The 16,813-nt window shown below is 38.5% G+C and overlaps 1 protein-coding gene across 5 annotated transcripts in view; it reads left to right on the forward strand.

The window, feature by feature from the left end:
- The window catches only part of GLIS3 (GLIS family zinc finger 3), a 452,994-nt gene that overhangs the window by 146,600 nt on the left and 289,581 nt on the right, over positions 1 to 16,813 (forward strand). For all 5 annotated transcript variants that reach the window (XM_045840588.1, XM_045840586.1, XM_045840590.1 and 2 more), the window contains one exon: positions 5,807 to 6,917. In XM_045840588.1, coding sequence (XP_045696544.1) covers positions 5,807 to 6,917 — 1,111 coding nt within the window. The remainder of the gene's footprint in view (positions 1 to 5,806; positions 6,918 to 16,813) is intronic.

Genomic DNA, 16,813 nt, shown 5'->3' on the forward strand with positions numbered 1-16,813 from the left:
CATATCACTCTGTGGGAGAGAATTGAATAGGAAAAGGGAAACCACCTCCTCAGGCAAACATATTTCTTAAGGTTCATATTGGAGGGGGCATAAAAATAAAATACTATGCAATATAGTATGTAAGGTCCAATCCTATGTTTGAAATGAATTATTTCACCTTCTAGAAGTTGCCTTTTTGAAGGAATACAATCCAAAGCTTTTGCCTCTTAGTCCTGGCTCTGTTTGAACTGATTTTGTAAAGGAATTTGACTCTTCAGACCTCTTCATCCTCTTCTTGGCAGGGGCAGGAGGACTTGGGTGGGGTGGGGGGGGCTGGAAATCTACTGAGGCTCCTGGTAGTTCTAGGATCCTGTTTCTTCTTCTTTTTCTTCCTTCTTTTCCTTCTACCCTTCCTTCCCCTTCTTGTATCTCTGCACTGTCCTCTTAGCCACTATTTGAGACTCTGAGATTATAGGTCCTGGACTATTTTTGTATGCCAGTTTTTTTCATGATATGGAAACTTGTTTTTCACCTGAGGTTTTTTTGTGATGGAAAGCTGCTGCTGTCATTTCCCCATTGATGATTATGCCTTGAGGGACTCCTCAGACTTGCTGAGTGTTGCATGTACAATTAACTGTACTGGTTGGGTAGGTGTCATTGGGAAGCCTTTGGCTTCCTGTCGGTGGCAAGTCCAGCCCATGCCTTGGAGTCAGAGAACCATAATTAATGGAGAAACTGAAGGTAGGTAGGCAGGGCACAAGCTGCTCCAGCCATGTACTTTAATGCAGTCTCTTTTCATGGTTTGACCAAGGAAGGGTTATTATCTCAGTGTTTTCTGGTATATTTGATTCCTTATCATAATTTTATATCGTTAAAAGACAACATCTTAAAGATGTATTGACATGTGTTTTGACTAGGTATTCTGTGAGTTCTCCTATTGAAATATATTTTTTTTTGCAGAATAGGCAAAGAAACAGGAGTTGGAAGGTGGCTTGGTGAAGTATGAAACTTAGTTTTAGCAAGTTGGAAAGGTGACATTTAGTTGTGACCCTTGGTTTGTGTGTTCTATCAGAGGAGAGAAAGGATAGGGGGTAGCAGCAGTTCAACTGGAAGGCATTTGCTTTCTAGAGATAAGGATGGAGAGAGTATCAGCTTTACCTTTATTCCGTGGGGGCGGGGGTAAGTGTAGGAGAGACAGGGCATGAACTGTGCAGTCTGAGTGAGGGCCACCCTATAGAAAGCTGTGAATTTTAGTTTTCCCCTGATTATCTATGTAATTCTTACTCATTGTAGAAAATGTGGAAAATATGGAAAAGCACAAAGCAGTAAATGATAGTCATCCTGAATCCGACCACCCATAGGCAGCCATGGGTGGTATTTTGAAATACATCCTTCCAGTTATGTGGAAACACATATGTTATAAGCATAGATTTTCCTTTGTGCCCAGTTGATCTAATAACCTACATAGTGTTATAATTACTTTGTTCAGTTAACATAAACACTTTCTTTTGTAATGAAAATATTCACCATCATACAATGGCTTTTTCCTAACCAAGATTCCATTTTATTTAAAACGTATATAAATAAAACTATAATTTTATCAGTTTTTTATTACAGGGCATTTATTTTTCTTTTATTTTACTGTTATAAGTCATACTTTATTTAATCAATCTTGTGAATACTTTGTTGCATATCCCTGGTAATTAGAATAAATTCTTAGAAGTAAAATTTGCTAGAAATGTATAGTTTTGAGGCTTTGATATGTATTCTTAAAACATCACTGCAGAAAAGACTGAACCCATTTATAAACTCACCCAGAGTCTGAGAGTTCCTGTTCTCTTATCAAATACTAGGAATTATTATTTTTATTACTTTTGCCAATATGATGTGAAAAATGACATTTTAAAAATTTGTATCTCTTAATTATTGATAACATTGAGTAGTTTTTATAGATTTACAGACTATTTCTTTTTTTTACTTTCTTTGAGGGTTTTTTTTTTTTCTGGAGTGCTTATCTTGGAAAAAGTACTCTTCCTTAGCTTTGTTGGGTTATGTTTAACTCAATGATGAGAATCATGCCCTAATGGTGTACATTTGCCTTTATTAAGTTCCCAACCATTTCTGACTAGCCCTACTTAATGAGAAATATAAACTATACCTTACCCTCCTGAAGATCCAGGAGCCATTCTTCGTTTAGGCATTGCCCAAACTCTTAATATAGACACTGTTGCACATATTTTCCCTAAAGTGACAAGGCCGAGCTGCTGATATAACCTCATACAGTCACTTCATATACAAATTTGGCAAAAGTTGGACAGTAGAAGAGCTTGGATGATACTTGCATAGATTTTATATATGTTTAGTTTCTCTAGTGCTTTCACATCCACTGTGATTCTATATTTTATGATTGAATGTTTATAAACTACCTCTGTTTTATAGATGATGGACCTCAGACACAAAGTCTAAGGGCTTTGCCCAATGTTGCTTAGTTTATCAGTTACAAAGTTCAACCATCTGTCTAATAATGTCATTCCAGATCCAAAAAAGCACCACATTTTCTCTTTTAAACCAGAAATTATTGAGGTGATTTCTAGGGATGGAATTTCCTAGGGTTTCCTTTTGGGTTGGGCTGTGTCACAAAGCTCAGAGAAGGCCAAGGGGGCTGAGAATGGAGTCAGGGTTCTCTCTCTGTCAGTTCTGACATTTTATAAAGCCATCCTGTGTTTAGATGCAGTATTAACTCTTCAGGGGATTTGTCCAGGCACATAGACAAGAACTTCCATATAGAATAGGAGATACATATATCCCTCCCCTCCCCTCCCTTATCTTCCCCCTCCCCTCCCCTCCCTTCTACACACACACACACACACACACACACACACACCATACCACATCAGTTTTGAGGAGTTACACATGATGTGTAAGTTAGTATTTCTTTTGAGCTTGGCCTTGAACCATGCAATTCACATCACTCCTTTTATGTCCCATGAAAGTTACTGAACTCTTGCTTTACTAGCCACCCTAACCTGTTTCACTGGTAGCTTCTGAGTCTTTCGTATTGGTTTTATTTTGTTTGAGCTATATTGCTTTTTTTTTCACATATAGCTCCAAACCAGAAATAATTTCCTAAGGGTCAGATAAACATATGGAAATGGAGATTGCTCTCAGTAAAGTGATAGAGCCACAGCTCTGTCACTTTTCTTCCCATAGGCATGGTGTGCACAGCAGCAGGGGTCACAGGAGAGTCCTTTGGAAGCTTTCACAGTCATTCAACATATTGTTGCAGAAAGAGAACAGGAAAAGTGGGTTCCAGTTGTAGCTTGGGTGACTTTAAGCCTGTTGTACCAGGTCCTTTAATCAAGCAGAGCCTTATGGACCACATGTGGGATACGATGTGGGGCACAGAGGATGTATGTGGTCCAGCTAGGTGACTGCCTATCAAATGCTGCCTCATTTGTAGTTCTGTAAGAAATTTGGTCCTTAAGTAGAAATTATTTTAAAAATCTGGTTTATTTACCTCACAGGCTGTATCAAATAAAATAATAAATGTATAGGGAAAATGCTTTGCAAGCTATAAAAGATGGTTAGTTATTATATTGATTATTTGTTCACTCTCTTAATCAACAATTTTTTAAAAACTTATTATGTATCTAACACTCTGGTGAGTACTGGGGGAGATAAAAATGCTTTGTTCTGTGGAAAGGCTTTGAATTTTATTGAAGATGGTAATTGTGTTGAGGAAGTTATGCTTAAGGTGCAGTACAGACAATATGTTACGTCTCTGGAAAGAGGACTATCACTGAGAGCTAGCATATTTGGGGGAGATTTCATGGACTAGAACTTTGAAAGATAGAAGATCTGGGTAATTGCACAGGAGGGATGAGGGCTACAGGTCCCAAGGCCTATGTTTTTGGAAGTTTTGTTTTTATTACTTGTTTGAAATAAAAAAGAGAGTTTTCTGTATATAATTGCCTTAGTGAATAGAATAGAGTAGAATAGAGACTTTCCTTCCTGAAACATATATGATAACTGTCTTAGAAAACTGATGTTGAGGAGTTAACATGACTACATGGGGTTATGCTCAAATATAAACTGAGCTATAGTCAGGCATAACTTGAGAAAAGTATGAAACATCCCTGGACAATGGAACAAATAAATATGTCTCAACATAGGCTGTCCTCAAACCAAATAACATAATATACAAAGTACATACATGTAGATAAAATGCTTTCCACCTGCTATTATTCACTGCCTAAAAATCTGAAACACTCCAGAGTGACAGTGACCAGGCAAATGCATCATTTGAAAATGCTCCATAAACTTTCTCAACCTCAGGGTGTAAAGCAAAGGATGTCTGCCTCATGCACAACATAACTACTGATTTGGCTTGGGTCAGAATGTAATTCCTGGATCTCCCTGGGGAAGAGACCAAAAGGTTCTTGACATTCTATCACCAGGAACCTTCAGCTGAGCTCTGCAGGGAGAGCTGCATGCTGCGGGTATGCTGGGAAAATAATTGAAGTGTCCATGGGGAATTAAAAAACAGATGGCTCAGAAATCACTTTGGGGCTTACAAAAGGACTTCAGCCCAAATATAAGAATTTAGACCAAGAAAAAAAATCTGTCAAGGGCAACTGGACATAAATTCTTTGTGCGTTTGTCATTGGTAAACATTACTTCACCTGATGGAAACATCATATCCACAATGGTGTTATCTATCACCTTATACAATGCACTTCGGAGCTGAGATATTTTCTGGCTGATATCTCATGCCTGCAGGAAACAGTGCTCCTGGCTTCCATTCTGTAAAAAGGAGCAAGAAGAACAGAAGGGATGAGAGTGCTTCTTTTTCCCTCAGTTCCTTTGCAACAGGGTGGCTGTTCAGCAGCTGGAAGTAGTATATGGGTTTGTTCTGGGAAGACATTTATATATTTTTATTATTATTTTTTGTAAGAAAAAAAGGTTTCTGCAAAAAACAAATGCAGGTACATATAAATAAACCAGGTTTTTCTGATATGCCCCATATCTGAGTTGAAAAATACAGTGAGATATGTCTAGCCTTTGTGACAAATTTTCCATCCAAGGGACAAAGCTTTTCTCTTCAGTCAGTTTTAAGGCAACAATGTCATCACAAAGCAAAATGAATTTTAAAGTGTCCAGACTACATTACAAATCATCTTGATATGCACGTAAATATTGTGACATGAGGTATGTTTTGAAAAAGGGCAAGGAGAACAGGAGAGGAATTACTGCAAAGTTAAGAAACGATTACTAGGTATCCTGGATGGCCCTTTGACTTTGAGGATTTATGTTTTTTTTTTCAAATCAAGCATAGGTTTTTGTTTTACCTCACCAAGTTGATTTTGGTCAAAGACTGGGGCACTGTTTAGACTTACATGCCCTACAATGCCTATTTGTGGTGTGTTGCACACAGAAGGTGCTTAATAAGAACTTGCTTATTTAGTTTGCCATGTCAGGCATCAATAATTATTCTCAGGTCTCTAATTTTCCCCCTACATTAAAAAGTTTAAAAATAAAACAAGGACTATTTATTATCGTTAAAGTGTTAAGATTATTTATAACAATAGATCTTTTGTTTTATTAGTCCAGTGAGCATTAGCCTTTATTGTTCTTGGTAAAATGTTATTTACCTGGAACTAAAAGCCTTGGTGTTATCTTAGCCAAAGAATGTGTGTTTAGCCGACAATGTAATTAGGGGAAATACTTAAGGGATTGTCAGTGCAATGTTCTTTTAGCTTTTAAGCAATCTATATCCTGCTAAAATGTTTGCCTTTTTTTTTTTCCTCCTTTCTGGCTGCTGTTCCAGGTCCCTTATTTCACGTGAGTCTTTGGCATCCTCGACTTTGAGCCTGACAGAAAGTCAGTCCGCTTTGAGCGTGAAACAAGAGTGGTCTCACGGCTACAGGGCTCTCCCGGCACTCTCCGCCAGTCACAGCTCTCAGAATGGCATCGATCTAGGGGACCACCTCAGCCTCCCTCCTGGGACAGCCATGTCCAACAACAGTGTGTCTAACTCATTGCCCTCCTACCTTTTTGGCATGGAAAATAGCCACTCTCCTTACTCTAGTCCCCGACACTCTTCAGCCAGATCTCACTCAGCCCGCTCCAAGAAGAGAGCACTTTCCTTGTCCCCGTTGTCCGATGGCATTGGGATAGACTTCAATACCATCATTCGTACCTCTCCCACGTCCTTGGTTGCCTACATCAATGGGTCGAGGGCTTCCCCGGCCAACATGTCGCCGCAGCCTGAGGTCTATGGGCATTTCCTGGGAGTGCGCGGTAGCTGCATCCCCCAGCCGTGTTCTGTGCCTAATGGCCAGAAGGGTGTACGGGTGGCCAGCGGTGGCCTGGCACTCCCGGCCTATGGGGAGGACAGCACGCTGGAGTATGAGCGCATGCAGCAGCTGGAACACGGCGGCCTTCAGCCTGGTGTGGTCAACAACATGGTGGTGCAGCATGGCCTGCCAGGCTCCGATGGCCAGCCAGCCGGCCTGCTGAAGACAGAGCGCCTGGATGATTTCCCCAGTGCAGCTCTAGATCTGCCCCCTGCGCCTCCTCTGCCACCACTGCCCCAAGGCCCTCCACCCCCCTACCACGCCCATCCGCACCTGCACCACCAGGAGCTGGTCCCCCATGCCCAGACGCTGGCCCTGTCCCAGACTACCTTGGAGGAGGATGGGGAGATGGACGACCTCGGGGGCAAGCACTGCTGTCGCTGGATCGACTGCAGCGCCTTGTATGACCAGCAGGAGGAACTCGTGCGGCATATCGAGAAGGTACACATAGACCAGCGCAAAGGGGAAGACTTCACTTGCTTCTGGGCAGGGTGTCCTCGAAGGTACAAGCCATTCAATGCCCGCTATAAACTGCTGATCCATATGAGAGTCCACTCCGGAGAGAAGCCTAACAAGTGTACGGTGAGTTTTCCAAAGCCTGTGGGAGTCCATGGAAAGTGTATGTGTTTTTCCAGAGTTGGCCCACACGTCAGGGGACATTTCTCCTTTTATGGAATTTGGATGACATGAGCAACTCTAAGTATCCATTAAATTTTGACTCCTCTTCAGTCTGAGGAAGGGGGAAGTTTCTTTAATTATTAGCTGTTGGGTATCCCTTCACTGTTTGATTCTCTTCTGCAAATGTAAATGATCCACTATGTCGTTGATCTGAGAAGCTGATCTGCCACAGTGTCCAAAATCTTGGAAAATAGATGCTTACTGGGCACCAACGTGAAGTTGCTGAAATGTGCAGGGCAGAGGAACACACACTGCACAGCAGCAAGCTTTATGTCTTTTCCAAAACAAATATTCAGTGATTTTTCCCTCTCTCTCTAATAACCAGGCTGGTATTGGGGCTAGAGGAGGAGTGGTTCTGATATTTGGAAAGGAACTCACACTTAGCAGCTTGGCTAGTAAAAATGCGTTGCATGTACTCTCTCACCTGCCTGCACACTGCATACTCCAGGGATGTGGGACTAGTTAATGATTTATAGTCAGCATAAACACCCAAAGGATAACACAGGGGCAGAATCTCACAGGATCTCACTGAATTTTAAGGAGACAGAATTTTGTGGAAAGATAGAGGAGAAAGAACCAAGAGAGGAATGTCCTTTGGTGTTGAAGGAAGTACGCATGGTGTCTCTTTTTCCTCTGCCTCCCCTGTCACAACATCCATCCTGGAACTATCTCTTTCCTGGCAAAATTGACTATCTTTAATGATATGACTTTTACATGATTTCACAATCTTTTCACACCTAACAGAAACCCTCAGTGTTTGTAAGCAGGACATCACCCTTGGGATCACAGGGCAGCTTTGCACAATCTCAGACTGTTCACTTAACTCTTGGGGGAAAAAAAAGAGCATGCATTTTATAATATATTAGTTTAGATTGACAGGATTATTTCTTTTAGAGTTAGAATCTGAGAATTGTAGGTTCTCCCCAGATATTGAATATGCTATAGGTCACTAAATGTGTAAAATATGTAAAAATTTTGAGAAGGAACTCAGTGAGATTGGGGTCGCCCAGGCAGAATTTCTTCTTTCTGTAGTATGTCTTGATGACAAAGATCTGGAATATGTTTAAGTTTGATTAAAGATTGACCAAGTTGTCTGATTCATATAAAAGCAAACCAATTGGACAATAGCTGTAGTGCAAGTATTAGAAGCACTTGATACCATCCAGTAGGTATGTTGAGTTTTAAGAATTTCTGGCTGGATGAAATTTCATTTCTTGTCATTACATTATGCCCCATGTTGTGATTTTTCTGAAGGAAAACCTGAAGCTGATACATTGTGAGAATGCCAGGTTATATGAGTGAAAAGAATAATTGCATTCCAGGCAGCAAAACCTTTTTCTGTCAGTAGGGTTCTGCGTTAAAAAAATGCCAGAAAGAGACAAGCAATTGAAGGCAATTCCATTTACTCTGTTTGGAACACACAGGCCTATTGCAGGCAGGAAAGACATTCAGTCTCTGAGTGAAAACAGTCCAACCTTTTAGTTATGACTAATCCTGGCTGAAAATAGTTTGGTGGATTTGGCTTTACTGAAAAAAAAAAGCTTTAAATTATCTGAAAAAATAATTTTTTGCATTGAAAAATTAATTTTGTGCAATAGGATTTCTCCATTTTTTACCGTTCTCAGAGCTTGCAGAGGCATACAGCAAGTTGACTTTTGTTTTTATGGATTGGAAACATGTTATTGTTTTTTCCTCTCTTCTTTAAAAAATGGTTGTTCAAGTACAGTTGTCTCCATTTTCCCCCCACCACGTCCCCCCACCCCAGCCATCCCCACCTCCCACCCTTGATCCTACCCCTTCTTTGGCTTTTCCATGTGTCCTTTACACATGCTCTGTGACAGCTGACTTTTGCAGAAGTGCATGACTATTAAAATAGGAATACTTAGTGAAAGAATAAGCTGTGAAGTGAATGTTTGCAGGCTTCTACATAGTTTTTCATTGTATTGTTCAGGATAGGTATGGGAGGTGATTTCTCTTTCCCTTAGTCTGCCCACTCCCCACTTCTGAATGGAATCTTGGCAAAATTCAGATTATTAGATTTAATTCCATATCAAATTTAGAACCACAAAGCATTTACTTATGCATGTTTTAGTGCAAATGTATTTATATAAAACAGGGTTTCTTAGGAGTTGACTAATATATTTTTTGCAGGAAGACATCCATTTTCATATTAACACATACATATCATATCATATCATATCATGAATATTTATGTATGAAGACTGTTGCTGCATGTCATTTGCTTAATTTGTAGGGCTATAGCTAACTGGCAACAAATAACTTTACCATGAGAGTTTAACAGGCTTCTCAAGTTGTGATCTATTGATGGAAGACATTGTATTGAATGTAAATGCACATCTGAAAAAGATGCATTTTTCTGCCTTTTGTAAAACCAATCTTTACACTCTTGGATTTCAGACACAAAGAACTGTTAAAACTGAAATGTTTCATCTCCTACTGCTTTGAAAATCTGGTGGTAGTTGATTTAAAGCTCAAGATTCTTGCCAAGTAAAATGACCACATTCTTCTTTTGGAGACATGAAGTGATCTTTGGGTTTTTGTGGCTGTGTCACATGCTGCAAACACTTGGATCACTTTGAATTATAAGACCCAGTCCAGTTTTGTTTTACGTATGTTTCACTGCTATTAATTTTCTGTGGACCATACTTACAGTCAGTCATCATTTTCACTCACTTAGCTTATTGACCCAAGAAAGATGTGATGACCCAATTGTGTTTTGTGACCAGGGCTACAAGCAGCACAGTGAGCTTCTGGGAGTTGTGATAGGAGAAGGGAGTGTGAAAGGGCTACTCAGTGACTGTAGCCCTGTGTACAGTAAGAAGCTACCACTCATGCCCTCCCTTGGTGCCAAATCCTATTTCATGCATGGGACAGTGCATCCTCAGAATCTCTGACTGTAACTTCTCAGCCTTACCCTGAACTCTGGGATTCAGATCTCTTAAGATTCTAGGTGGCAGAACTGGGGTAGAATTGTTAATGTATTATTTGGGTAACTTAGTGGAAGAAGAGAATTGTTTCTTTTCTCTTTCCCACCCAGGCAACTCCACCCTTCTGTAGATCTCATTCTTATTGCTTCTGTGGAAAGCCAAACCAGGTGCTCTCTGTGCAGGCCTTGCCTTGATTACAGAGGTCTTCCTAGCCAATGGCAAAGGCCTTGAGAAGTAAAGTCCTCTTGGGCAGACAGGCAGACCTCAAGTCAGAAACTAAAATATGGCAATATTATATTAAAAATACTGGTGTCCATTCACTGCTGTCTATTAGCTCAAGTAATTTCTAGGTACAAAATCATTCTGTTTAGACCTTATTGAACTTAGATAAACCCCAACATTGATGAGTCTTGGAATTAATAGAATTTTTGAGCATTTCTGTGTATAATTGTGCTGAAGTCAATTATGTTTTTCTGAGATGATAAGGTTTCAAATTTCCAAGCCAGAAGAAGTCTGGGAGTCTCTGAATTTTTTCCCTTAGCTCCTGTTTCATGTTCCTAAAAGTGTCACTCAAAACTGTAGATGTACACTAACCATCCTTAACAGTATCCATAGTAATGGTTCCAACGGAGCGTATGCTGATGAGTGTTTTTACTGTAGGTCTTTTTGCGATTAAGGGGAAGAGTTTGCAGTGCCAGGGTAGCATTCCCGGGAAGGTGTGCTCTGAATGAGCTGAAGCTTGTTCAGTCAGCCAGTACGTCTCATGAGAAAGCCTATCTAATCCAAGCAGAGTAAGCAGAGAGGGACAGGATTCTGTTGCCAGTATCAGAAACACTAATGGCTTCCTTCGTGCGCAACAGAAAGCAGTTGTGCTGGGAGATTTGGGAGTGTTAATAAGGGAATTAAGGGGAATGTGGGTCGCCACTTAAATTTTGCTTATTTTTCCTGGATGAATTTTATCCAATAGCAAAAAGGAATTTTGCAAAACTTTTACCCACCCACAGATTTTCACGAAAATGTCGCTGACCAAAGACAGCTTTGAATTTTGTATGAATTGACTCATTTCTCCACAGGCATTTTGCCTGGCAAAATCCCGAGTATTTGCTTTGGCTTGCATACTGGGCAGTTTGCTTTTTAAGTAACATTGGATTATGAGTACAAGAAAATAAATACAGAGCTAGGGCCATGTCCCCATTCCTCTTTAATGGCCTGATTTATGGGTTCATGGCCAGCATTAGCCATGAAAGACATTTCTTGAGGAAAAGTAAATTCAATATAAACTGTGGAAGAAGGTTTTTTTCCACATCCTTTATTTTATTTTGATAAGACCTGGCATTGATGTGGTGACCACAATAATATGACCAGAAAGGGACCTCAGGGAAATATCTACTAAGTGTAACCCTTAGTTACCACTCCATAACCTTCATTTTGACACAATTAATAAGTTCTCATATTTTCACATATTGATGAGGGTATGGAGAATGGGGAATGCTTTAATATTGCTTGTGAGAGTACATTGGTGTTACCACTTTGGGAAAAAAATGGGGAATATCTAGGAAAGATGAAGTTGAGCATATTCAACAAAACCATGTCTAAGTGTCTCTCCTACCTAGAGAAACTCCTTCATGCGGTAGCAGGCAGACACACACAGAGGTTTTTACTGCACCCCTGCTTTTAAAAACTGTGAGTTACCTAAGTGTCCATAGGTAAGGCAACTCAATAAAATGTGGTTTATTCCTAATGAAATAATATATGGGAGTTTAAAATTAGTGAGCCAGATATAAATCCCTACATAGATGGAGAGATAGTAATGTGGGTAAATCTCAAAAAACAATGTTGAATGAACAATTAAATGGGAAAGCATATATATGCTGTAATACAACTTATGTACCTTTAAACACACAGTAAGCAGTATTATATAGTTGTTGTAGGTACGTAATCACTTGCTTAAACAATGAAATTGGTCAGGATAATCAGTAGCCTTAGGATAGTGGATACCTCTAGAGCAGCAATTTTCAATTGGTATGCCACAAGAATTTTAATTTAATTTAATTTAATTTTTTACTTCTTTATTGACTTTATTGAGGTGACATTGGTTAATAAAATTATATAAGTTTCAGGTGTACAATTCTATAATACATCATAAATGATGATGGAAGAATTTTTTTTCAAGTTAGAATTGCCATTGGAGGGCCTGGGCATCCTTTTTTTTAAAAGATTTTATTTATTTATTTTTAGAGAGAGGGGAAAGGAAGGAGTAAGAGAGGTAGAGAAACATTAATATGTGGTTACCTCTTGAGTGCCCCCTACTGGGGACCTGGCCTGCACCCCAGGCATGTGCCCAGACTGGGAATTAAACCAGCAACCTTTTGTTTTGCAGGCGGGGGCACAATCTACGTAGCCACACAATCCACTGAGCCACACCAGCCAGGCAACAATAGAAAAAATTTTAAAACATGCAGTACTACCTATTTCCATAACATTGGCAGATAAAAAAAAGGACAATAGCCAACAAGATAAGCTGTCCAGTGTGAATAAATAAAAATTTACAAGGGGGGGGCAGACCCCCAAAACCCAGAGTTTATTTATAAAAATTATGTATTCTTGCATGTTTAATCTTCAGGCACCTTCAAAGCACTCTCCATTTGATTCAGTACACCTATCAAGACTTCTTTCCACTGCTCAGAATAGTTTTTGAACTTATCAATTTTGATGCCTTTTAGTACTTCTGCTGTTTTTTCAGCAGAATCTGTTTACCAGTGTGGAAGCACCTCTTCCACACTGGTAAAATGTTTCCCTTTGAGGGCTTTTTTTCATTGGGAAAACAACAAAAAAAGTCACTTGGGGCAAGATTGGGTGACTAGGGAGAGTGGGACAGTGGGTCATGCCATTTTGGGTCAAAAACTGCTAAACACTCAGTGTGGTGTGGGCAGGTGCACTTGTAAATCACCCATGAAAAAAATGAGCAAACATGTTGAAAGAACCTTCAAAAAAATTCACTGAAGCCAAATGCAGCCTCTCACAACAATGCCAGCTGATATACTGATACAGATGGTTTCCTAGAATACTTCCTTCATGGGGGAAGCCTGTACTACAAGGGGCCTGCCCTCCAGAAGATAATTCTGTTTTTTTTTGGTCTCCTCCTTTTATGCCTATTTTTTGTCAGATTGTAAAAAAATGTAATATATTTTTTGGTGTGCCACAGAATTTTAGTAATTTGTTTATGTGTGCCATGAGATGAAAAGGTTGAAAATCATTGTTCTAGAGAGTAAAGAAACAGGAAGAAATAGGATATGGGAATTTTGCTTTATCTATTTTTTCCCAAAAAGTGAGAGAACTGGAACAAATACAGCAAACTATTATTTTGTTTTAGGTTGGTGGTGGTAACCTAGGTGTTACAGGTAATTTATAATATTTTCTATGCTTTGTAGCTAGCATTGAAATATTTCATAACTATAAGTGTATACTTTTGTTTTAACTACAAGAAAAATCAATGAGTGTAACACTCTAACTCCCTTCCATATAGACCATTTTTTTCAATAGAGAGAAATAAAGCCTAGAGAAATTAAGTGATTTTTCTTTTTCTTTAATATTTGATATATTTTTATTGAATTTGTTGGGGTGACAGTGGTTAATAAAATTATATAGGTTTGGAGTGTACAAGTCTACATTACTTCATCTGTAATTGTACTGTGTGTTTACTACCACAAATCAGGTCTCCTTCTACCACCGTTTATGCCCTCTTCACCCTGTTCTACCTGTGTCTGTGTCTGGGAGTCTCTTTTTCCTTTGCCTAATCCCTTCACCTTTCTCACCCAGCCCCCAACCCCTTCTCCTCTGACAGCTGTCAGCCTGTTTTCTGTACGTGCTCTTACTTTATTTGTTCATTAGATTCCACTTATAAATGAAATCATAATACTCTCCAGGTCCATCCATGCTTTCACAAAAGGTAAGATTTTCTTCTTTTTTAAGGCTGAGTAGCATTATATACCACAGGCTTTTTTATTCACTCATTTACTGATGGGCATGTAGGCTGCTTTCAAATCTTGGCTATTGTAAATAACACTGCAGTGAACATAGCGGTGTATATATTTTTTTGAATTAGTGTTTCAGGTTTCTTTGGGTATGTTCCCAGAAGTGGACTGAATTGCTAGGTCATAAGGAAGTTCCATTTTTTAAAAAAATTTTGAGGTAACTCCATACTGCTTTCCACAGTGGCTGTCCCAATCTGCATTCCCACCAACAGTGCATGAGGGCTCCCTTTTCTTCACATCCTTGCCAGCACTTGTTCGTTGATTTATTGATGATAGGCATTCTGACAGGTGTGAGGTGATATCTCATTGTAGTTTTAATGTGCATTTCTCTGATGACTAGTGACATTAAGCACCCTTTCCTATGTTTATTTGCCATCCACATGTCCACTTTGGAGAACTGTCTATTCGGGTTCTTTGCCTGTTTCTTCATTGGATTGTTTGTTTTTTGGGTGTTGAGTTTTATAAGTTCCTTATAAATTTTGGATATTAAACTCTTATCAGAGGTATCAGAGAACATGTTCTCCCACTCAGTGGGCTGTATTTTCATTTTGTTGATGGCTTCCTTTGCCATGCAAAACATTTTTAGTTTGATGTAGTCCCATTTGTTTATTTTTCTTTTGTTTCCTTTGACTGAGGAAATGCATTAGAAAAAAATATTGCTGTGAAAAAGGTCTGAGATTTTACTGTCTATGTTTACTCCTAGGAATTTTATGGTTTTTGAGTTTAACATGTAAGTTTTTAGTCCATTTTGAGTTTATTCTTGTGTTTGGTAGAAGAAGGTGTTCTAGTTTAATTTTTTTTGTATGTTATCTGTCCAATTTTCCTTCCACCATATATTGAATAGACTATCTTTACCCTAATGTATGCTTTTGTCCCCTTAAGGATTCTCTAGGTACAGTATCATGTCATCTGCAAATAACAGTTTTACTTCTTCTGTTCCAATTTGAATGGCTTTTTAATCATCTTGTCAGACTGCTGTGACTAGGACTTCAGTACTATGTTGAATAAGACTGGTGAAAGTAGACATCTTGTCTTGTTCCTGAACTTACTGGAAACACTTGTAGTCTTTGCTCATTGAGTATGATGTTGGCTGTGGGCTTGTCACATATGATCTTTGTTTCATTGAGGTATGATCCCTCCATTCCCACTTTACTGAGAGTTTTTATCATAAATGGGTCCTGGGTTTTATCGAATGCCTTTTTTGCATCTATTGGTATGATCAGGTACCAAACTTGCATCCCTGGAATAAATCCCACTTGATTATGATATATGACCTTGTTAATGTGTTGCTGGATCCATTTTGCTAATATTTTGTTGAGGATTTTAGCATTTATGTTTATCAGGGATACTGGCCTATAATTTTCTTTCTTTGTAGTGTCCTTATCTGGTTTTGGAATTGGGATAATGCTGGCTAAGTAAAATGAGCTTGGGATATTTCCCTCCTCTTGAATTTTTTTGAAACATTTGAGAAGAGGTATTAGTTCTTCTTTGGTAAAATGTACCTTTGAAATAATTTCATCCAGGATTTTTGTTTGTTGGGAATTTTTGATTACTGCTTCAGTTTCACTGATTGTAATATGTTTATTCTGTTTTTCTGGTTCTTCCTGATTCAGTTTTGGAATATATTATGTTTCTAGGAATTTATGCATTTTGTTGAGATTGTCCAATTTGTTGGCGTGTAGTTGTTTATAATATTTTCTGACAATCCCTAGTACTTCTCTGGTGTCAGTTGTTACTTATGCTCTTTCATTTTTTATTTTATTTATGTCTTCTCCTTTTTTTTCTTGAGGAGTCTGGTTAAAGATTTGTCAATCTTGTTTAACTTTTCAAAGTACTAGCTCTTGGTCTCATTGATCTTTTGTATACTTTTTAGACTCTATTTTACTTATTTCTGCTCTGATCTTTGTAATTTCCTTCTTTCTATTTACTTTGGGCTTTGTTTCTTGTTCTTTTTCAAGTTCCTTTAAGTGTAAAGTTAGATTGTTTATTTGCAATTTTTCTTGTTTCTTGAGGTAGGCCTCTAATGCTGTGAATTTCCCTCTTGGGATTGCTTTCCCAGTGTCCCACAGATACTGGGTTGTTGGGTTCTCATTTTAATTTGTTTGCTTGTGTCTTTTGATTTTTTCCTTGATTTCTTTGTTAACTTATTCATTGTTTAATAACATGCTCTATATCCTCCATGTCTTTGTATGTATTTCAGGTTTTTTTTTTTCTAATTGATTTCTAGTCTCATAGCATTATTATTAGAGAAGTTGCTTTATATGATTTCAGTCTTCTTAAATTTATTGAGACTTCTTTTGTGTCCTAACATGTGGTCCATCCTACAAAATGTTCCATGTGCACTTGAGAAGAATGTATATTCTGCTGTTTTGGGATGAAATGCTGTGAAGATATCAATAAAATTCACCTGATCTAGTGGGTCATTTAAGGCTGTTATTTCCTTGATGTTTTTCTGTATGGAACATCTATCCATTGATGTCAATGGAGTGTTAAAATCTCCTTCTATGACTGTATTATGTCATTCTCTCTGTTTATGCCCATCCAGATTTGCTTTATATATTTAAGTCTTCCTGTGTTCATGCATAAATCTTTACAAGGGTTATATCCTCCTGTTAGATTGTTCCATTTATTATGTAGTGTCCTTCTTAGCCTCTTACTAAGGCCTTTGTTTTAAAGTCCGTTTTGTCAGATACAAGTATTATTACACCAGCTTCTTAAAAGCTTCCATTTACATGAAATATCTTTTCCTATCTTTATACTTTTACTTGGTGTTTATCTTTTGTTCTGCAGTGGGTTTCTTGTAGACAGCATATATATA

Source organism: Phyllostomus hastatus, unplaced genomic scaffold (genome assembly GCF_019186645.2).
Source record: "Phyllostomus hastatus isolate PE091 unplaced genomic scaffold, TTU_PhHast_1.1 phas_contig_34, whole genome shotgun sequence".
Lineage (NCBI taxonomy): Eukaryota > Metazoa > Chordata > Mammalia > Chiroptera > Phyllostomidae > Phyllostomus > Phyllostomus hastatus.